At 40.0% G+C, this 22,509-nt stretch overlaps 2 protein-coding genes across 5 annotated transcripts in view; one reads left to right on the forward strand and one right to left on the reverse strand.

Moving 5' to 3' along the window:
- The first annotated feature begins 8,777 nt into the window (after nt 1–8,777).
- ccdc146 (coiled-coil domain containing 146) overlaps nt 8,778–22,509 on the forward strand; it is a 48,633-nt gene continuing 34,901 nt past the window's right edge. For 2 of the 4 annotated variants that reach the window (XM_042402862.1, XM_042402865.1), the window contains exons 1-2: nt 8,778–8,930; nt 9,545–9,752. In XM_042402862.1, the coding sequence (XP_042258796.1) occupies nt 9,546–9,752 (207 nt within the window). In that variant the 5' untranslated portion in view covers nt 8,778–8,930; nt 9,545. Of the gene's footprint in view, nt 8,931–9,086; nt 9,106–9,542; nt 9,753–22,509 lie in introns of those variants that run through there. The other 2 variants (XM_042402863.1, XM_042402864.1) reach the window with 2 other exon arrangements.
- On the reverse strand, nt 11,028–20,907 carry fgl2a (fibrinogen-like 2a). The gene is made up of 5 exons (XM_042402866.1): nt 20,072–20,907; nt 19,128–19,329; nt 13,981–14,200; nt 12,330–12,500; nt 11,028–12,220 (listed from the first exon to the last, which is right to left on the reverse strand). Exons 1-5 carry the CDS (start codon nt 20,657–20,659, stop codon nt 11,905–11,907), a joined length of 1,497 nt encoding a protein of 498 aa, XP_042258800.1. The 5' UTR covers nt 20,660–20,907; the 3' UTR covers nt 11,028–11,904.

Consider the following 22,509-nt stretch of genomic DNA (forward strand, 5'->3'; position numbering starts at 1 on the left):
CAGAAAACCTTCCATACTACATAGAAGCAGTTCCAGCCTTTTTTCTTGACCACAGGCGGGGGAAAAAAACACACAAAAATAAGTTGTGGATAGAGCATATCATGCAATAAAACTGAACTGTGTGTCCAAGATGGCACCACCATCCATGGAAAATTATAGCCTGTCTCTGTGGTTTGTACATCTAGTAAAATAGAAAGAGAAACAAAGGAAACTAGTAGTTTGGGGATTCTGGATGTAAAATAATTTAAGTTAAGCTGAGTGCTAGAAGAAGGTTGCTGGTAGGTATTTAGTTAGGAAAGTGAAAGAAAGTGAGCAAAAACGTGTACTGCACACTGTTACACTGGACACCTGAGAGAGCGGCTATGACTTGGTCAACTTAAAGGTGTTTTGTTTAAAGGTATAATGTATAAAAAATTTAACATGACAAAACATTCTAATTTCATTTTTTTAAACTTAAGACATTGGTAGTAGTAGAAGTAGTAAAAGGAGGTGAGGGGGAAGATGCTGTTCTGTGATTAAAATGATATCATACACATATATATAATTATAATCATATGATGGTATCCTTCCTTTAAAGCTGCTATGATCAATATTTTCATATAAAAATCATTGCATTACTACCTGTATGTGAAAGGGGTCACTCATAGTGATGAACCCATGAAAAATTATCACCAAGCTCTGCAGTTTCCCCATGCTTTCGCATCTTTGGGCTCATTGTTTTGGTTTTCTGGCCCGCAACTTTATTCTCATTGCTTTCATCAGCATCATTTACACCTGCAGCACGCAGCCATTTTCAGCAAAAAAGCTCTGATAAACCCACTGTACGCTACCTGTCATAGCACCAAACAGCAGACGGACAAAGTTAGCAACTGGCCGGTGAACATAGTGAAGCACGTAGCAGCTGAAGAGCCAGAGTTAAATGGAGACTAAAAAAGAGGCAAAATGATACTGAATTTCAGACTTAAATTTGTCTGGTGGCCAGACAACCGACTCCAAATGATAATGTTGCTTCATCTCTGCTGAATGTGTACATAGGCAACTGTTTGCTAACATATCAACTGAGAAGGTGAATATGTCAGTCAGTGTTGCAAGCCCCCAAGTAGCCAAAATACAGTTAATGAAGGTTTGATGTCACCGGTTCAGTAAAAACCCAAGGGCTATTTAATGCTGTTCTACTGAAAAAACCTCATAGCACACTATGATTTCATTTAATGAGAGGTATTACTGTATCACTGTGCAGCCACTGTGCTGAACACACACACATATTTCCACAGAGCACCAGTTTTCCAATAAAAACATGGTTTTTTTTAATGTGAGCCTAATATAGCTACTCATATGAAATGCCTCTCTCTCCCTCAGAGATTATATTACTATTATCATTTATTGGTGGTGATGAATGACTAAGTTCACCACATGTCTGTGTGTGTATTAGAGACAGACAGACAGAGAATGATATATCACGATATGTTCAAAGACACAGAAAAAGAGAGAAAAACAAGATAGAAGGTTAAAGATAACAAAAAGACAGAACATAGTAGACCAAAATAGAATGACAGACAGAAACCAAACCAGAGAAAGTCAGATTTGATTTTTCTCATATATTCGTCTCGTCTTAACCATCTTTACAAGGGAGGTTTGCAAGGATGTGGCTGTCCGTGGATGACTGTGGTTGGGATGAAAGGGACGGAAGCAGGCAGCCCTGGAGGATCCCTTCCTGAATCTGTGAACACACACACACACACACACACACTCACTGAACATGTATGTAAATAAGAGGCTATCCTCTGGATCTGGTGAACAGATGATGTTAATTGTTTCCATACTTCTCAGCAGGCAGTGAGCAACTCTCAGAGAAATTAAATGGCACCACACTGACACACATCGAGGAGTCTTTCTTTCTTTTTCCTTTTCCACTCTTTCTTTCTTTCTTTTTTCTGTCTTCCTCTCTTTCTTTTACCAGACATTCCAGTGTTGTCCATAAAATAGGTTAACGCCCTCAAAGATGGGTCAGCTACAGATGTTTGGTGATGATTAAATCTCCTGTGACATGATGAAACCTGCATGCATGTCTTTATTTTCCAATAACTTTCTTTTTTCTGTTGTTCTGTGTTTTCTTTTATTCATTACATTGTAGTGAACAGACAATGATCCACATGTTCCCTTCACACTGAAACTTGCATTTTTATATTTATTTTTTATATATATTCATATTTAGTTGCTACTTTGCTGATTGCAAATGCAGTATATGATCAATTTCTGTAGGTTAGACTATCAAAAACTATATAAAATGATTAAAATTAGCTTTGCCTTGAGCAGCTACAACAGAAAAATGCAGCTAATGTCAGTCATAGTAATTCAATTTCCGTTAAGGCTGCATCAAACTGAAAGATGTTTATGTAACTTGAATTTGTCTCTGTGAGAATCACTTGTGACAGACTGATTTGCCTTTGCAGGAGTGCGGTAAGACAACCTGACCTGGCCTGTTTATTTGGATTCAACTTTTTAACTATCCTCTTTAAAGTAATGTGACCTGGACGACCTTTCTAAGGTATTCCAATTTACCTCCAAATCCTCGACCATGAAATCCACAGAGGTTTGTGGAAAGCAGTAAAATGGATACAGGACTCTCTATCTTTTCATCACTAGAAACAGGAAGGTGCTGGTAATTTAACTCTAATCTCCCTGGACATTTGTTGGGTGTCCTTGGATAAATTCCACCTGAAAGGTCTTGGAAGGTCACATGCCTGGAATCAATTAACTCACTGTTGTCCGAGTTTAACTCACAAGTTTTCAGTCTTTAAAGATACCAGCAGGAATTTATAGGAATGTATTCAAATACTTTGTTTCTCACTTGTTGTTAACAGTGTTTGGTGGTCTAAAGACTTTTGGGCTCTACTTACTACTTATGGCTCAACTTTCTTCTAATAGTGGCAATCCAATATCATCCATGCGAACAAAGACAGTGATTCAGTATGTTCCAGTAAAGTATAATTGGACTGGGCGTTGAAGGTGAAAAACATTAACTAATGTTGACTCAGTGTTTCATTTAGCATGGAACTGCTGGTATTTCTTCCCAAATGATTTGTAATTATCTTTTAAAGAACTTTTTTTCCCATTTATTTTTTCCAGGGACTCTGGATACAAATACAGTCATTGTTTTATGTGTCAAGAGTAAGAATAAACTTAAATCTCGAATAAGCTAAAGCATACTGTAAAGATAATTAGAGCTCTTAAAGTAGTCCTTACGCTAAAAGTACATGATAAAATGTAATTGTAACTGAAACAGCTGAAGCGCTCATTGTGTATTTGACAGTGAAGTATTGTAGGGGCTCACTGTCTCTCAGCGTGCAAGTATAAATGCAGCATGTTATTCATTTTATTGGACATCAGCCTGGTGCACAGGCTCGCCACAGATGATAAGTTACTTGGTACATGAGCAGCACGACATGCACATGGGTCCAGCTCTGCAAAATAAGAAGAAAGACCATATTAAAGTTAGAAACAGGAAAAGGTGCCTTTTTAAATGGTTTGGTCTCCAACTTGGGACAAAACTACCACTGATACCATGGAGAAAGAGAGAGATATGAGTTAAGTGCAACTTTATCAGAATTTTTATACTACTATGTAATCATTTTCATGACCTTTGCACCTATTTCTTCTCATATTCCTTTTAGGACACGGCTATGTATTGTTTGAATACCATTAGCAAAACTACCCCAACATTTTAGATAAAAGACTCTGATTCTTTTTATGTCCTTGTCAGATTTCCTGAAAGAGGGAAAGTATGAAAACATTACTTCATCCAAGAGGCCTGCCCTGGCAACAATCAAAGGCTTCAAATATCTAACGTCAGCCAAAGAATTTGCCCCTACATACACACATGGTCACAAAAGTACACACACCCTATTTAGACCAGGTGTTGTTCCAACAATGGTGAAAGGAATATCAGTCTATAAACCTGAGGAAAGCAGTAGAGCAGATTGTAAATTTGATTAACTTGCATGGTTTGACCCAAACAAACCAGAATGGACCCCAGTACATCCTGCATGACATATTGTTATATGCACAGTAATGTTATCATAGAGTGTGAATAACAATTGCAAAACAGTTGAAATAGTTAAAGTGACCCATAAATAGCTGAAATAGTTAACTAAAAGTGACAGATAAACAGCTGAAATAGTAAAAGTGACAGATAAATAGCTGAAATAGTTAATTAAAATCGGAAAAGACTCAGACTAAATACTGCAGTTGAATTGTATGAAATATAGCAGGGTTAACAAGATCCACTTTTATATGATTAATACTGTTAAATAACATTCAGTTTAAAATCATTTTCAACTGAACACATTTGGAACATGACGCGTGGTGCCAGCGACAGGTACTTGAGTTAATCTGACAGGTCTATTGGAGTACATCAGACAAAAAAGAACCACTGCTCCACACACCTCATTGTAGTCGGGCTTGTAATCCTGTGACTTTGCACCCTAAAATATGAAATATTTATCACAAGCATATGCATCTGAATAAATTGCTTTGAATACAAACATCTATTGTTCAAGTTATTGATGATTTAGACACTCTTCAAAGATCAGGATATGTTCCAAATGAGGCGAGATCCTTCAGAAAATGTGCACAGCTGTTGCTGGCTTACACATATGGCTTTAGTTGACATTTCTTGGAGACATGGTTAGTGAAAACACAGACATGGATACCCAGTGTGTTTGGTTTTTTGTCTGAAATAACACGTACAGTGGTGTGTGTGAGAGGAGCCAAGCTGGAGGGGGTCCTACAGTCAGCATTAATGTAAAAAGAGTTTTCCTCTGGACCTCTGGTGTGTACACTGACACAATGAGGAACAATGCCCTGGATTCCCCACAGAGATCATGTAGAGACTCTGAAGAATGACTCACAATAAGCCAAAGGCAGTTCTCAATTTCTGATGAGTGATTTATGTTTTAGTAGTTCACTAAACTCAGATAACTCAGATTTGATCGTGCAAAATATTTATACAGAAAGTCGACTGAACAGTACGGAGTCTCCTTTTAACTCTTCTTAGATCCCATTCTTTCTTTTGAATGAAAAGTAAAATATTTCAAGGATGCACTTTTGATTTTAAAAGTGCACAAAGCATTCAGCCTGAACTTGCATAAAAGCTGGTTTCAGGGTTTTAAGAGACTTTAAACATCTGTTTATGAACTGTCTCCAGACACTTCGTCTGAAGGACAAAGTCTTTGACGGGAGAAATTGTAACAGCAGATTACGTGTATGGAAAAACAACACAGCACAATGTGTGTGTGTGTGTGTGTTGTGTGTGTGTGTGTGTGTGTGTGTGTGTGTGTGTGTGTGTGTGTGTGTGTGCGTGCGTTTTAATTAGAGCATTAAAACAGTCTCCTAACACCCAACCACACATGAAAGAGAGGAACCTGAAGGTGGGGGGGGGGGGGGGGGGGAGTTGTAAAATTACCCACAATCCCCAAGTTGCGTTTGCTGTGACTACAATACAGCAGTAAAAACAGAGATCTGGACACTACATGCAGAGAATACAGTAACTTTTTCCAAAGGCCTGATTTGTGCATGGCCTGGTGAAGCAACAAACACATGATGGACATTCACACACGCTGTGTGTCACTGGGGTTTTTGACCTTTTTTTACACTGAGTTCACAAAACCAGGGTCACAATCAGAGCAGTATAGAGGGTACCCCTGAAATCTACATCTTTATAGAGATAAATGGTTGCAATAGCACATAGTGGGCAAGTATTAAAATCAGTACAATACAATGTGTTTTCTGTTACTGTCAGCAATCATTTTGTTAGGGTACATTTCACATTTTTAAAAGGAGGATATCCATTTACTCATTTGTAAGTTCAATGGATCTCTGCTCTACTGCACTACTAACCCAACTAACCCAAACCATAAAACCACATAAATCCCAAAAATGATTTGCTAATAATAGTATTTGTGCAGCTGAATTTTAAGTCAACCAGAACTTGAGCAAATTGTTATAACATTTATTCCAAGATCAAACAAAACAAGCAAATGAGTCTAATTTGATCTTGACCACTGACACCCACCAACCAATCAACATATTGTATGATCCCAATTTTCTGTCCTGCTAACTGTCCCTGGAGGGTGATTCAAAATGCATTATGAACATCTGTTGTAGATTGTTAAACTTTACAACACTTACTGTGAACTTCTGCATGCCAGAAAATCTGGTTGGGTTGACGGGAAGACATGGTGAAACAGATTTTTATCCACATAGATTCAGCAGATTTGATCCATTTGCATGGGATGAAAGGCTAAAGCAATATCTGCAAAATATGAAGATGGACATGATGGGCACAGTTTGCATAATAACAGCTGACTCAGCAACAAACATTAAGAGGGAATAAAATCTCTTTTTTTAACTCTCAAAGCTTCATGATTCACACATACGTTAGCAATCTTGACTTGCTCTTCCCCCAAAATAGCTATGAAACTGGGGCTTATGTTTTATTTAACCAAAAATGGTAATAATAAGTGCACATGTAGAGGCGTATTTTCATCAGAAAATAAACTGGAGTCTGCCAGAATTGAGAAGTCAGCATATCCAGACTGTTGGAGTGGATTCAAGGTTAATTTGGGAATCTGGCTTCCACCAAATACATCCATCCCAAGGCGCCGGGGGATTTGTTCAGATTTAACAAGGGGTGGTAAAATTAGATCTACATAATTAACAGGTTTAATTAGAGAGTCAGTTTAAAAAGCCTCATTTGTTCTTACAAGGAGGATAGGCCTTCATCTACCCCTTCTTTTTATTCATCCTGACTCACATGGAAAAACAGAGGGTTATGCTTCCATCCCACATTAACTTTGGATCTCAAAAATGTACCCTTATCATGTTGTGACTGATGCTCTCACTGGAAAAATCGGTAATTTCAGCTATTGACTTTATGTACAAAAACTATTAATGTCCTCTGCCAAAATAACATGATAGAGTCAGTTGGCCAGAAATGGTTAGAGTGGCATAGAGCTGAATAATACAGAGAATATACAAATGCATATGTATGGTAGGGGTTGTGTGAGCATGTGTGCTGTCATAGCTTTTGCATACAAAGTTACATAACCTCATCATCACCACTAAAAGTGGAACCACTTTCGAAAGTGTCATGGTATACAAATACCTTGGTATTTGGATTGATGAGAAGATATCTTTCGGTGAGGCAAAAGATTGGCTTTTTCTTTAGAAATAAATCCTGCTTTGTAGAAAAACCCTTGTTTTTTTAACTTCTTAAACTTTGTTATCGGTTTTAGACTATGGTGACATCTTGTACAGGCATGCATCAGCAGTGACGTTAAAGCGCCTTGATGCTGTCTACCATTCTGCACTTAGGTTCATTACTGGTGATGCTTATAACATTCATCACTGCATCCTTCACAAAAAGATTGGGTGGTCTTCTCTCTCTGAAGGGCAGGATTTGCATATGTATTTGTTTATTCACAAGGCCCTTACTGGAAAGCTGCCTTCTTATATTACTTCCATACTAGTTTGGTCCACTGGACCACATTAAACTAGGACTAATGACTGGCTTATGCTCTATGTCCCTTGTGTTCATACAGAGCTTGGAAGAACTGCTTTTGGCTTCTTTGCACCGTCCACCTGGAACACACTACAAAGCACTTTAAAAATGAATTCATCAGTAACTCTTCATCATTTTAAATCCACAATCTCAAATCTTTTGACTTCTCTTTGTATCTGTTTTAACTGATTTAGTTGTTACTTTATTTATTAATTGTATCTATATGTTTGTTTCAATTGATTGTCCTCTTTCTTGCTTAACATCATTGTCATGTTTGAGTTTAAATAAAGACAAATATACATACCTTTCTTCCTGGTCCACTTAAAAGGTACCCAACCTGACAGCATGTTAAACTATATGGTTTTGTGAAATTTTGTACAAGAGTTAAGTAACACTGAAAACAACCTTTGAGGAAGAGGTTATTTGTATGACAGTGAGTTAACCACAAAGGTAAATCAGGAACATACCACAGAGGAAAACACAATCTAAAATTGTCTCCCACAGTTCATCATACACAGAGCTTCAGTGCCTGAGATGCAGTGACTGTACGATTAAGGAGAGGGTTAAAAGTCATTCTTTACACTATTCAGCTGACCTCTGAGTAGTGTTTTAGGAGTTATGTCATGTTAAAGTCTACTTTTACTACCTAATGTTAACACTATGTTCATACAGATTTTGTGCACACACAGAGACGCAGAGAGAGAGCGTGAGAGAGAGCGTGTGCATATACATTACAGAGATAACCCATCTCTGCAGCTGTCATGGATGTATGGCAGCTGTTCCAGGGAGAGAGTAAGGTAATGGGCCATGCCAGCTCCCAGAGTGCATTGTGAGAAACAAGCTTATAACAGAACAGCAGCATTGCATCACCATCACCATCATTTTTTACCCTGGATTAAGGTCAGTTGAACCCAGTTTCATTTAAGTGCTTTCACTGAAAGCATTGAAAACGTCCAATGCATGATGATGATTATCTGCTGTAAAACCTGCAGTAAATTATTATTTCCCGCCATCTGCTGGACAATCACTGCAAGTGTAAAATATGATTTTGGCCTGTGTGAGTAAACATGTTTAAAACCTTTACATTTCTGTATATTATTAACTGAGTAACTTTAAAAAGCTAAATATAAATATAAACATATACATAAACAATGTGAAAATAAATATTTATTCTTGGCTTTACTGAGGACGTAAGACGTGGTTGCTATGGCAACCACAACACGCCATTCAACTAATCGGAGAGAAATCTGTGATTGGGTTTTGCTCACTTTAGCAGTTTTTAAGTTGGTTGTGACGTTTATTTTTGCTGTTTTGCGGGATAAACGTAGGAAGTCTTGAAAGACGAGAGAAGACTGAAGGTTTTTAAAAGGTAGGACAGTTTCACAGACGTGTTTGTTTCTTTGTTTAGGAGACAAACACTGACAGTAGAACCACTTATCATTTAGCTAACTAACCAAGTGTTAGCGTAAATGTTAACTCGTTAGCTTCTGCGTAGGTTGTATGAATGGGCGATGTCTTTAGCGTCTTCAGCACACATTTCAACCGTATGTATGCATATTACACCATATCCAGAGAGCTTAATCTAATCAAATCGCGTGTAATTATAGCTAATCAGCTAACCTGGTTATTGTTGGCTTTTTGAAGTGAGCTAATTTAACCTGAACTTCTTAAATGTAAACGAGAAATCAGGTTATTTTGGGTGAGAGATTAATAAAAACAAAATGTATCCTAATTTTCATTTTCGATGGGAATGGGAGGGTTGCTAGACCCAGCTGTAATCTACCATCAGCTAAAACTATGACTTCAGGCCAAACCTTATCATTTATTACATCTGTTTTGAGTAGTATCATTTTATCACACATCCTATCTACTGAAAAGGTCTTTCTACCCCTGCTGTCTCTCTTTGCTCCATCCGTCAACTATCTGTCTATTAGTCCATTAGATTATCTGTTGTGCAAACAGTATCTCTCTGTTTTGTATCAGTATGAGTCTACCCGAGGAGCAGCAGGCCAGCAGACCTCCCAGCAGAGAAGAAGTGGAGGCAGATGATCAGGAGGACGAGGAAGAGGAGGAGGGAATGGAGGAGGACACCCCTCTAGTGGCCATTGCACCTAAGGCTTCACTCATAGAGGAGCTGCCCTCTGTTGGTACTGATGTTTCTGCTAGTCCTGCATTCCAGTGCCTGGATGAGGTAAGACTCATAAATGTCAAGTGTTTTCCCAGGCTGTTAAATAATCATATATCTTGTGCAGGAGCACGAGGCTTCTTGGTGGCATTTTAGAGGTTTCATCGGAAAGGAAAATGTCATATTTAGAAATTGCAGTGGTAGTATTTACTCTACCTGCTTAAAACATACAAGAGAAGATTATGAATGCTTTCAAACGATTATAGAGTCTATTGTGATCTGATGTTTCTATCTTCAATCAACAAAGGCTTGTGTAATAAAAAGGAAAAAACTCTCACTATTTATTATACTATTTTCCAGGAAAACTGTTTTCTTGATTAGAAATTGGTATTGTAGATGAATTGTGTGCCTTACAACCAAATACAAATGAATACTGGGAGCTTGAAACTGCCATGTGGATGAGCATGAATGTTATTTTTTATTAATTTAATCATCATATACAGTAAACAGACAAATAGTCACAAGTTGGGAATTTATGTAAGCATGATATGAATCTCATTCTTCTATTGAATTACATGTACACCTCATTAACCCATTTATTATGGGCAGGCAGTTTGTCCCTCTACTTTACTGGCATCAAATAACCCTGGATTGTAGACCTTAGTGGCATAAAGTGTGTGATTATCGTATTTCTTTGTATGCGAGACATGTATACAGTTTTGTATACATTCATTGTAAGGTGCTTTAAATACAGAAGATGCTTTTAAAGATGAGCAGGCATCAGTATGATTTTAAAAAGGGCCAAAACACTGCAATGTACACAGCCATGTAGTTGGAACTTTATTCTTTTTTTTTTTCAATATAAAAAGTGCATCATTTGGCATGACAGTTGAATATGAATGATAGAAAAGATCAATATTGTACACACACACACACAAAGCTCCAAATACACACATAATTACTATGAATGGTCACAATAATGCACAGTCTTTATCATTGCTCAAATATCAACAATCATCAGACCTGGTACTGCATGACCTATCTATTATATAAAAGCTATCATACCTCCACAAAGTAAAATAAATACTGTACACGTCCTTAAAGTGAAACATTTCTTTCCCCATCCTTCCCATTCACAGTGTGTATAGAATGGATTAAATGATGCAATACAGTTTTTTAACATTAGGTAGCAGTATTGTACAAGTGGTGAGTCAGAGAGAGTTTTTTTTTTTTTTTTTTTTTTTTTTTCCTCTGTGTATGGCATCAAGAGATGTGCAGTAGTCCAGTGCACCCAGAGCTATGGGTGGAAAAACAATTGGAGTTTTTTGTTTTTTTGCAGCAGCAGCAGTGTCCTGCTTCCTCGCTGCTGTCAGGTAGAATTTAGGAAAGCATCAATAATGCTCAACACACTTGGGTACGACCCAATAGAAATTTATCTCAGGTTGCATATTTATGCAGGGATATTTTATATTTTATAGGATGATGATACATTACCAAAGTGTCTGAGTATAATTAATTTAATTAAATAAACAACACAGAAGCCATTACTTGTGCACTCCGGCCCAAAACATGTGTACATGTATGACTACCTATACATTTTTTTGACTGTGACCCCAGCAATGAAGTCTTTCACAATAAATTTCAGACCCACTCAAAACTGTATCATCAGCTCTCGTATACCTCACTTGAGTGGCTGCTGTTAATTATGAAACCACTTAGAGCAGAGAAATGATAGCTCATTAGTTTTTACTACCACTGTGTGCTGTGCTCTGTCTCAGCTGGTTTTATAGCAGGAGGCAGCAGGACAGAAAGTGGAGAAATGACAGAAAAACAGTGAAAAATCTCTCATAGTAACCCTCCGTATAATATTATGGCCACTGCAGGAGGCTGGCCTTTACATTGCATGTGTGGATTTTTTTTTATAGTCCGTCATTGTTCATAGTCCATTGTCCTTTATTGTGATCATTTAAATTCAACATTTTGAAGGCCGCACTCACTACAGTGGAAAAAGCAATAGCACTGTTAAAGTTTTCTCACAATTATTTTCATTATTACTGCATTCAAACTGTCTATAGGGCTTATAGTCTTTTTCTGTGTACACGTATGCATGTGTAAATGTGTGCAAATGCATGACTATGTGCATGTGTGTCTGAGTCTACTGTCTGTGTTTATGTTTATCTGTCCATCTCTCTACAATCATGAATATTTACCTGTCCTCTTAAGGAGCGTAATTCTTGGGCCGTATCATCATTTTGACAGTTTTGAAGGCCTGCCTGTAGTTGGTGGGGTAGTACTCTGTCGACATGTTGTGCCATGTTCCCCAGAAGATCCCGTTCCGGACTCCCTTGTACCTTTTGTGGTAGTACTTCCCGTTGAGGTTGGCTGACATGCAGGCATCAAACCACCAGCCGGAGCTGTAGTAGGCGCCGCAGTTTCCAGAGGGGTACATGTCGTTGTCGCGGTCAGGCGTGGAGAAGAATTTCTGGTCGTGGTTGAAGTGCTTGTTGAAACTGATGGCGTTCCCAGCAGTCCCGCTACAGTGACATATTAATATATTCAATGTAATGTTCAAATTCAACATGCAGTAGCACCATACTATAAATATTTGATCATACTCGCATGCACACTCAGAAACGAATATACCTGTATCCACTGACAGACAGCCGGTAGCGGAGAAACTCATTGGCCACGTAGAACTGGTCGTACTTTGCATACTCTCGGACACCCTCAAAGTCCTCCAGCTCGATACGCAGGACCATGTCTTTGCCTTTTGTCAGCAGATGGATATGGTCATTGCCCAGCCAGAACTCACCTCTACAGCAGAGGAGAAGGTGGTGATAGAGGAAGAGGGTCGGATTGGAGCGAAATGGAAAGAGAGATAGATTATAAACAGGCTCATATACTTGTTCACTTGATTAGAAAATGGGATACAGTTACTCTAACTGAATTTATATATCCCCACAGGGGAGGAGATGAAAGGAGGAGATGCTAGGGGAGAGTATGAGACAATAAATGTAGGACGAGAGGAGAAATCCTTTCAGTGGGAGGTTATACTAGATCTGTAGGTTTGGCTATCAACTGGTAACCATGGTTATTTCCCATATAAAACTCATTCCTACAGGCGCAGAGAGGAGATGAGAGAAACTGAACTGAATTTTGAACCCAGTTATAGTGGAGGTGCTGTGTTAAAACACTGTCACTGTGAAATGGCTGCTTCCCCGCGTCTTCCAACATTAACTTTTTTTTATTGCCTTAAATCATTAATTTCAGCCCACAAAGTTTCTAATCTGTTAAAATTACCATCCCTGTTGTGGGATGCTTATGTTTATTTAGTTGTTTTACACATGACATTCAGTCATGTAGTAAAAACAGGTGGTGAACAATCAGTGATAGTGAGAGCAGGTGTGCATTGTTAGGCCCACTAAACAAGAGTGACTGGGCACTCTCAAATGGTGGAAGGAGGGATAAAACTATTCTGTAGCAAATTAAATTCTGTTAAAGTTGGCACACTCACGGGCGTGCATGGGTGCCTGTTGATGAATTGCGAATGTCAGCAGTAACAGAGGAATCCTGAATTAATGCTCTGTTTCTTCTTGTGTATTCGTGGGAAGCTTTGCATCAGTATAACTCACCCCGCGGTTAACTGAGCAGATGGTAGGTGCCAACTAGAGAGGGTAAAAGGCCAGTCACTAGTCTATTTGTAATGTAATGGCAGAGAAGATCGCAGTTTCTTGTGAGGCTGCAAGTTTTGGCTGTTGAGTCTTTTCACTCTTCAATTTTGAATTGTTTTTGTTGAACATTTTGTTTTTGCCTGCATTTTATTAGTCTATATCTGTATGTATATATATAAAATTGCCCGACTTTTTTGCACTGACTCCTGTCTACAGTGCTGCTTTTTTCAAAATCCAATTTAAAGTTTTTCAGTGGCGCATGACATCTGCCCTTTACATGAACAGATGAAACTCTGATATAACCTCTCTGTGGTGGTAATTGAATTCAACCCTCTTATCTTGTATACCAAATGGCAGGATTTTTTTGTTTTTTTTTTCACTCAACTTTGACTTTCACTAACCTCCTTATAAATCCATACATTACCCAGTCATCTCCACTAGTTTACACAGATAAGACCCAGAAATACCAGTCAGTTATAACTGGTTGTCTATGCAACCCTCTAAGCAACATCCGAGCATTTACAGGCTTTAGTTTCCAGCAGATGTTTTATGTCCCCATCTTGTATGAGGAAGACAATAAAACATGTTTAGAGAGGAACCCAGGAGAGATTGATGTCCAATACCTGGGGTTTCCGAAGCCCGCCTTATATTCTGTCCAGGTGCGGTTGAAGCTGACAGACCCATTGAGTCGTTGCTGTATGACCGTCCATCCACCTCCAAAGGACTCCATGTCACAGAAGACCTCAAATGTCCCGTTCCGGGGATCAGGGGTCACGCGATACACACCGTTCTTCCTCGTCTGCAGCACATTGTAGTCTGAACAGTCCCGAGGGGCTAAGATGACTGCTGGGAGACAGGAAGAAAGGGGAAAAGAAGAGAGGGTGTTTGTAAGGGGATGTCACAGAATGATATTCAATAATCTTTTACTTTGTGGCTGGCTTTCTCTCTCTCTCTTTCTGTCTCTCTGTCTCTGTCTGTCTGTCTCTCTGTCTGTCTATCTCTCTGTGTCTCTGTCTCTCTACCCAGCCAAGAGACTGTAATAGAAACAGCCCCCAAGGCTGATGAAGGCTGAAGAAAGGGAAAGAAAATGAGATAAGTTAGTGGGGAAATTCGGCTTTAACCACCGTGGAAGTTTTCATTCCTGCATTAATTTCTGGGGCAGTGTATTCAAACACAAAACAGTTCACGGTGTTCTTAAGCAAACCTGTTACAAGGCGTTTTCCCATAACTTAACAAAACAGTTCCTCATGTGAACCAAAACTAAAGTTTAGCACAAAACATGAGATATCTACAACGGTCACGTGTTTATCACTGAATACCTGCTTCTCAACAATGTGTCCTCTATTCTGGAAATCATGTTGAGAATCAGGACTCCAAGGACAAAGGCCACTGTCAAGAGGATAAGTCAGTGACCTTCCTCTGTGCTTGCACCACAAGCCCATTTTATCCAGCTCCAATACTTTCTGAGCTCCTTCCCCCCCCCCCATTTCTTTCTACCCACTTATTACTCCAACGCTTTCTCCAGTCCCCCGTGTTGCACTGCATGCAGCTGTATAGAGCTCTGTTGTGTATTGACCCAACCCAAACCAGGGTCCGAAAGCCTCTGCCAGTTAGCATTTGGGAAATGAAAGGAACAGACTTGTCAAAACGTGGGAAAGTGTAAAACTGGATTAGAGAGGCGTACCCCCTCCCTGCACGTTCGGCACCTGGGGCCTAAATCATCCTGACACTGGGCAGGCAGCATGTGGGACCCCTCCTGAGTTTGTTTGACGCACTCCATTGCTGATACAGTCTTGTTGTGCTGTTAAATCTTTTTAGTGGTTTGGTAGATTATAATAGAGAAAGAATAAGGGAGACCCATGCTGAGTACAGAGGGCTGGACATCAGGTTTCTTGAGCTATAGGGAGGGGAAGTCTAGACTGAATAGTGTCTGTGGAGTGGAGTGGAGAAATTTTCAAGACTCATGGTACTTCTTGGTACCATTAGCGTTAAGTTAGCCGTATGTTTGCTTGCTTGATGGTGCACACTGTGTCGGTTGCTTTGACTCTAAAGCAATTTTCCTGTCAAATTACACGGAATCCTTCAGGTGCAAAATGGCTGCAAATGCTAGATCACTCCCCATGGAAAGAAGTGAGAGTAGAGTGTGAGGTCAAAATTTATCCTTGTCACGTTAACAGTTCTGTCTGCTCTTGGCATTGAGAGTATTGACCTGTAAATTCTTTCACTGTCTCCTTCACTTTAAGTGTGCGGCTGTGTAGTTTCTCCACTTCACCTCCTCCACCTCCTCCTCCCCCCCCTGTCTGTCCCAATCTGTCTTTCCTGGGCAGCCGGTGTCCCTAGACAGACAAGAACCATCTCTCTCATCTCACTACCTCTGGCTCTGTGCCTGACCTAAATAACTCTAATATCAGTCACTTAACTGAAGTCAAAATGACTGGTGGCTGATTGGCTGTCTGACTGTTGAGTCAAATTAACCGTTTATATCTGGCTGATTGTTTTGACTGATTCCATAAGTGGCAGCCTGCTCTCTTATAGGCTGATGAGTCAGATGACAGACTGACTGACTGACAACCACCTGCTTGAATACCACAGTGCCTGTTTTGACTGACTGCAGCTAGATAAATTATCGGCATAAAAGGAAGATGTCTGTTATCACAGAATGCTGTGCCTCGTGACAACCAGTCCTCATGTAAGATTAGCACCTGTGATGAAAGGAAATGTGTTTCCAAAGTGATAGGATAGCCTCTGCCCACAAAAACAGCTTACTGCTGTCAGTTTTGACAGAAAATAACTCATCAAAAAGCAACACTCTTCCTTTAGGAAGTTGTGTGTTACTATATCGCAGACAAGCAGTTCCTGACAACAGAGGACTAGGCATCTATTCTTTTTGTTTATAAATGAGTTAATGTAGCCGAACAGCTACATGAATCTCTGTCCATTCACCTCGAGGCCCCGATACGTCTTGCAGGAGTGAAAGTGAAGGTTAGTGCTGGCAGCAGACATGGAAATTGGCAAAGAGGGTGAAATAAATGCTTACACTGTGAGCTGCAAGTGATCAAAGCATCTTAACAAAGCTACTTGATGTTGAAATTGCAATTCTGTATTAGATTATAATGTCTGGGTATATTTTTTTTCTAATATTATTTGTATGTACAATAATTTGGGGGGGGAAATGGTGAAAAAAACTAGAAAATGTACTTTTAGAGTGTCCTTAGATGCCTTTTTCTAAACCACAGGGTATAAATGTAACTGTGTAGTTAGTGTAGTCTAATGAGCTGTACCAGTCCTGTATGGTTGGTTTCTAAATCCCTGCACACTTGTGAGAATTTCATATCTGCTTGCCAATGCTTGCCAATCACCACAGCTTCTATATAGATACAAACACACAACATACACATCTTGATAAGGTTTTCAGATGATGTGGTCCCCTTACAAGTCTGTGTTTTGCATTGGTTGAAAGCAGAAGTGGAATTTTCTTCGTGAAAATATCATCAGGGCTTTTCCCTTTTTAAAAACCTATAACAATTATTCTGTGACTTACAATTTGGCAGCTGGATAGTTTATTCAGCACTCAAGGGAACCATGTAACCATGAATTGCTTCACAAAGCACTTTTGACTTTGTCAAAACAACCGGAAAACATATTTTTCACTAAAAGTCCTTTTTATTACTAGGAGTAGTGTTAACAAGTGGAGGACCATATTAATGTAGCATAGAAGTATTGTCACTAAGTGCTAAATTGGGATAGGATTGGTGTTTATATAAGAATAAGGAAAGCTTTCCAAAAAATCTATCAGTTCTAAATTTCTTTTTAAAAAAACAAATATCACTTGATTAAAACAACAATTAAGACATTATTTATGCCCATGTTGGGAAAGAAGTCGTATCAGGTTTTGGTCTATTGCCATGGTAACAACAGCTGTGACTTGTCTGTTTCTTTTGGATTCAATTCAGACACCATCAGGCACAATTTCCTAACTTGCACCAGAATAATCGGCTGCTTCTTGAGCTTGACATGACAGATTGATGTACAAAGACAAGTGTTACTGACCTCATCTGCCATCCGTGACTAATGTTAGGAAAGCCGCCTACATTACTTCTTGTGTTGTTGGCAAGGGATAATAAGAATTAGTTGTTTTATGCAGGAATGAGCACTCAAGAGCATGACCTCAAGAGGAAGAGAGAGGTAGGGGGAAAGGCAGACAGAAATGGAGAGAAGGCACTGGGAAAGGGGATTAAACAGAGAGGGAGGCAGAAAAAGTTACAGCAAAAGAGAGGGGGGGGAACTGTTAAACAGAATGGAGGACTTACTGTGAGAGATGAAGTACAGATGCACTCTAGATAAATGTGTGATGGGGGAAAGAGGACGGGATTGATGTGGAGTTTGAAGGAGAAAGAGGCAAGAAGAGAAAAATCTGGGATTCCCTTCACACCACTGTCCCAGCTAATCTACTTAGAACTAAGCTCACATCTGTTTTCCACATAAAAGCCCCAATACAGTGTCACATTCTCTTTCACTCATGCAATATCGGGATAAAATTCCGTTTCAGACTGAAAAGTGGCCCGCATTTCAACTGTGCCATCATCCGCATAAGCTTTTGCATCAGTATAAAGTGGAATGTTTGTTATGCTTAGCTAGTTTGTAGTCCCCATTGATACGTTTTTTTTTTCAGTCTCCATCATGAGATTACACTCTCCATAACCCCTATAAGTCTCCGTATGAACCTGTTGCCTTTTTAAGCCCATGTTTTAAATGTTCATGCTATCTAGAAGTAAAGACGCCAAGTATGTGTCCATCTTTAACTCCCTCTCCCCCTTTTTTGAGTTTGTGCATATGGAGAGTAGTGAAATGCCAGGGCACTTGAATTAGTTATATAAGAGGTCATTTGAATTCTCACTTTGACCCTAGTCTTCATATTGCTTCACTCATGTACAACATGATCTCAACCTAAAACTATTCTGCTATGGGGTTGTTTTTTTTGCTGTAGCTACACTGAGGCTGAGGCTCATATAGAGTGAACATGGGCAGCTTTTAAAAAAAAAAAAAATTTGGCACGGTGCTTTCACTACAAACATTTGCCATATTGATTCATCTTGAGCACCCTTTTGTATTAAAGGTGATGGAAAATCCCTTCTCTCATGATTACATAAATCTCAACAAAACACACAGTGTTGTTCATGTTGGTAAGGGAGGAGGCATGTTGCAACAGAACCACTGCGTTTTGTCAGCAAGGTCATTGTCACCCTGGAAGATTTCATTTCCCATTTCCCAGAAAGAAAAGCCCTGCTGGGTGAAGGTGACCACCCAGACTTGGGTTGTTTGTAGTGATTAAAATTCGCCATGTCCACTTAGGCATGATTGGATGGATCCTAAGCCAGAAAATTCACCTCACAACGACCTAAACCGCTGGATGCATTGTGTTTTTGTGTGTGTGTGTGTGTGTGTGTGTATGTGCTGTTTTCATCTGTGCTGAGTTAAAGGGAACAGAAGAGAAGAGAATAGAGAAGGGACTTTTTGATCAAGCTCAGAGAGATTACAGCAAATAAGATACATGAGAGGAGAAGAGAAGAGGAGAGGTATCTTTGAAATAGCAAAGATGGAACAGAATAGAATATTCTACACATACAATAGAAAACACAAAAGGTTTTCAGCCAAAAAAAGAAATACTCTATACGAGCAGCTGAGATGATGGAGAGGAATTTCAAAGGACACTATAAGAAAATGGAATAAAAATAGTTGGAGAAAAAAATCTTAGTAAAAGCACGCTCACACTGAGGGCTGTTCTGCGCTGCACAGTGGGTCGTGCAGGAGCTCAGTTTGTTGACCACTCCAGTGATGTTCTCCACCCGCCTGTCCACTATAGCCTGCACGTTGTCCATGTTGAGCAGGTTGAGGCCCTCCAGACGACCCTGCAGAGACGTTATCTGGCTCCTGGCGTTGCGCAGACTGGCTGACATCCTGTTCAGCTTCACCTGGGAAGGGCCAGAGCCGGGGGAAGGAAATTATTTCTGTGCACAGAATACAAAGCAGGTGGATTACCGAAGTCACCAACCTCCTTCATCGTTTTTACCAGCCAATTTGAATTTTAGAATAGAAAGAGTCTGCGTGATGGTTGGCCGTCTGCCAGAGTAGCTGTGAGAGTCAACACGCTTACCAGACAGAGCAAAAATTTACCGCCATTTGGCTGGTGTCTAATGCTGATTCCCCACCCTGTTTACAGTACCAGGAATTTTCCCTGGTGGATTGGTGCCAGGTAGGACTTTCCAGGTCTTTAAACATCTGTTCAGTTTACGTTCCAGCTGGTTAAATTTGACATGGGCATATTTAGGTGCAATTTTTCTACAGTGTTTATAAAGCACATTTTAAATCTGTTTTAGACCAGATTTCACTAGGATTTTCACAAAGCTTTGCAGGTTTACTGGAAATGTTACAAGGTTTTGATGGAAATACACAAATATGCCATGTTCTCTTCTCATCTGACTGTTGCCTACCCAATTTTAAACTGGGCTCACACAGCATACCCTTAACTATTACTGACTTGAGTCATGAGAAATTCTAAAAATGTTTCCTGAATATCCACCTGGAATTTTCATCATTGCACTGAACTAAGTGTTTTCAGAAAAATAGCTTTCATTCCTTGGTAAAATCCTGAAATTTCCACTTAAATGTGATTTTATAAAAAATTGCCTCTTTAAACTGAAATGTGCCTCTTACCTGCATATCCTGCATACTGTTCGGGCTTGGTGTGATTTTCCCAAAATTAGAACCATGCGACAGTCCTGTACTGTCCACAGTAGCACCAGGGACCATCCCATCTCCCCTCTGCTCTTGGCTGGAGCCACCTTGCACCTCCTGTGCTGTCAGGTCCTGTCCACCTATCGGGACCTGCTTGTGTCCCTGGTCAGCTTGCTGCTGTCCAAAAACTCCACTGCCCCGTCCACCGCGGCACTCCTGGCACCCGCTCTTCAGCTTGTTCACCACCTCCTTCAAGCTCTGCAGCTCCTTCATCGTCTTCTCCAGCAGCTTGAACTGCTTGGGCAGCTGGATGGTGAGAGGAGGCAGGGTGAGCTGGTAGGGACAGTCCTCACCCTCCTCTGCTCCGGAACTCCCGCACTGACCTGAGGGTCTTAGTTTCATGGGACAGGAGACGGGGGTACCAGATTCAGATCCCAATGTGTATCCTCCTCTAGCGTCCCATCTCTGGTGCGAGTTCACAGGGAAGTCCGCTGCCCGGCTGGTGCGCGGCACCAAGGTGGCTGTAAGCAGGAGACTGGCACAGACGCAAAGCACAATTGTCCTCATTTTCCTGCGTGTGATTTGTAAAGGAGAAATAAGTGTGTGTAAAGTGAAAGAGTGTCCGCAACTGCCTCTGATGTGAACTTAAAGAGGATGCATAGGTGTGTGTGTGTGTGTGCAGCTGCAGATTGTAAGTATAGGAGTATGTGAATGGGTGTCCAGTATCCTACTGGTCTAAAAGTGTGTTTGTGTGTGTGTATGTATGTATGTGTGTGTATGAGCGCTGCCTGCAGGAGGGAGAGAGCGCAGGGAAACTGCCGCTGCCTCAGATAGCTGTGTCATTAATATCAGGACGAGTGAGGGAGAGAGGCAGAGAGAGAGAGAGAGAGAGAGAGAGAGGGAGGGTGCTGAGTTAGGATGAGGATGGGAGGGGCAGCACTATTGCGTAATGCAAAACACCATATCAGCAGCACTGTGAAAAACTAGAGAGATGCAGACGGAGATTATGTGTATGAGTAGGGGGGGAAAGAGAAAGAGGGAGGGAGAGAGAAAGAAAAGGTTGGTTCTTCGCCTGCAGTCGGTGCATGATGCCGTCCTGCCTCACTCTGAAGTCGGCTCATTTCCCTGAGGAGTGAAATGACTCAGTACATAGGAACTATTCACTCAGCTGACTTTTTTTTTTTTTTCATTCACGCTTTGTTTTCGGGGGGTTCAATTCCCGCAAAATTTAAAAGTCTCATCCCCTGACCCAGTTCAGTTTCCAAAGCCTTACTGAAAACACATGAGCAGCTCTACCAGTCACTTACGTGGGTGCAATTACTGTAAAACCCATGATTAGGCAGCAGCCACATGAGAAAACATTTGTTTGAATTAGCACTAACAAGTTGTTTTTCCAAATGTCTCTGATGTACAAGGCTTGCTTAAGGATGTTGCAAATTTATCCTTAATCCTGATCCACGTCCTTGGACATTGAGCACTTGCTGACGTATTCCACTCCAATATTTATGTTTTACGTAATACAGCTACAGAGTGCACATGTAGCACACACATTAAAATAATTAAAGCCAGTCAAAATTAGATATGTTTTGACAGTTAAATAGCAGTTTAATCAAGAAAACAAAGCTTGCATTTTAGTTTTACTTTCATGGTGGTCTACATTTATTTGCTATGATGTCCTTTGGTGTTTTTGTATGTGTGGAGAGAGGAGTGAAAGTTTCAGGCTGGATTTAGACAGCCTCTCTTCTCTAACATGAACAAAATATGGAAATTCAAATGCAATTTTAAAGCAACAGCAGGCGAGGTACACCTGCAACATGTCACTGAAAAACAATCCTTTTTTTTTTTCCCTCAGAGTGGTTCTACTCGCCTCACTTGCTGTCAGTGTGGAAGTCATTAATTGAAACTGCTGGCTGCTCTTTATTTACTTGTGCCGCTTAATGATTCTCTTGCATTTAACCACTGTATGCTAGGACTGGGTTCTAGTGTTTTTTAATGAAGGGAAATGGGATATTTTAGCAGCACAAATTGTTACAACAAACACATTATAAGGAAGTCAAGCTTCCTAAATCGGACGCTAATGTACTCAGCAAAGCCTTGTTTTGGCATTTCAGCAGACGTTATGAAGAACTTTATGTGCCTTGCTCACAGAACGGGGCAGATGTATGCTGACAGGATAATTTAAGTCCTCTGAGTGACAATAGGCTCATCCTCGCTACTCCATTCTACATCTGCAGCTGTTAAGTTGCACAATGGTTAACCAGAGATTAAAGTCTGCATTGGTTTTTACACTTTGTTTAGATTTAACAACCAAACACATAATTAATCAACAACAATGCAGTTGTTTTTGCATTTGATGATGATGTGGTCATTTTTTTGTGGTTTTTAGATTGGCAGGATTCAAATTTTACTCATATTTT

This window comes from Thunnus maccoyii, chromosome 23 (assembly GCF_910596095.1).
Source record: "Thunnus maccoyii chromosome 23, fThuMac1.1, whole genome shotgun sequence".
Lineage (NCBI taxonomy): Eukaryota > Metazoa > Chordata > Actinopteri > Scombriformes > Scombridae > Thunnus > Thunnus maccoyii.

Excerpts from the sequence above, each read along its gene's own strand:
- fgl2a (XM_042402866.1), bottom strand. The coding sequence starts at position 20,659 with ATGAGGACAATTGTGCTTTGCGTCTGTGCCAGTCTCCTGCTTACAGCC. Across the intron at positions 12,501-13,980 it reads GCGGGCTTCGGAAACCCCAG|AGGTGAGTTCTGGCTGGGCA; the intron begins GTATTGGACATC and ends CCTCTGCTGTAG. Across the intron at positions 12,221-12,329 it reads CTGTCTGTCAGTGGATACAG|CGGGACTGCTGGGAACGCCA; the intron begins GTATATTCGTTT and ends ATGTCACTGTAG.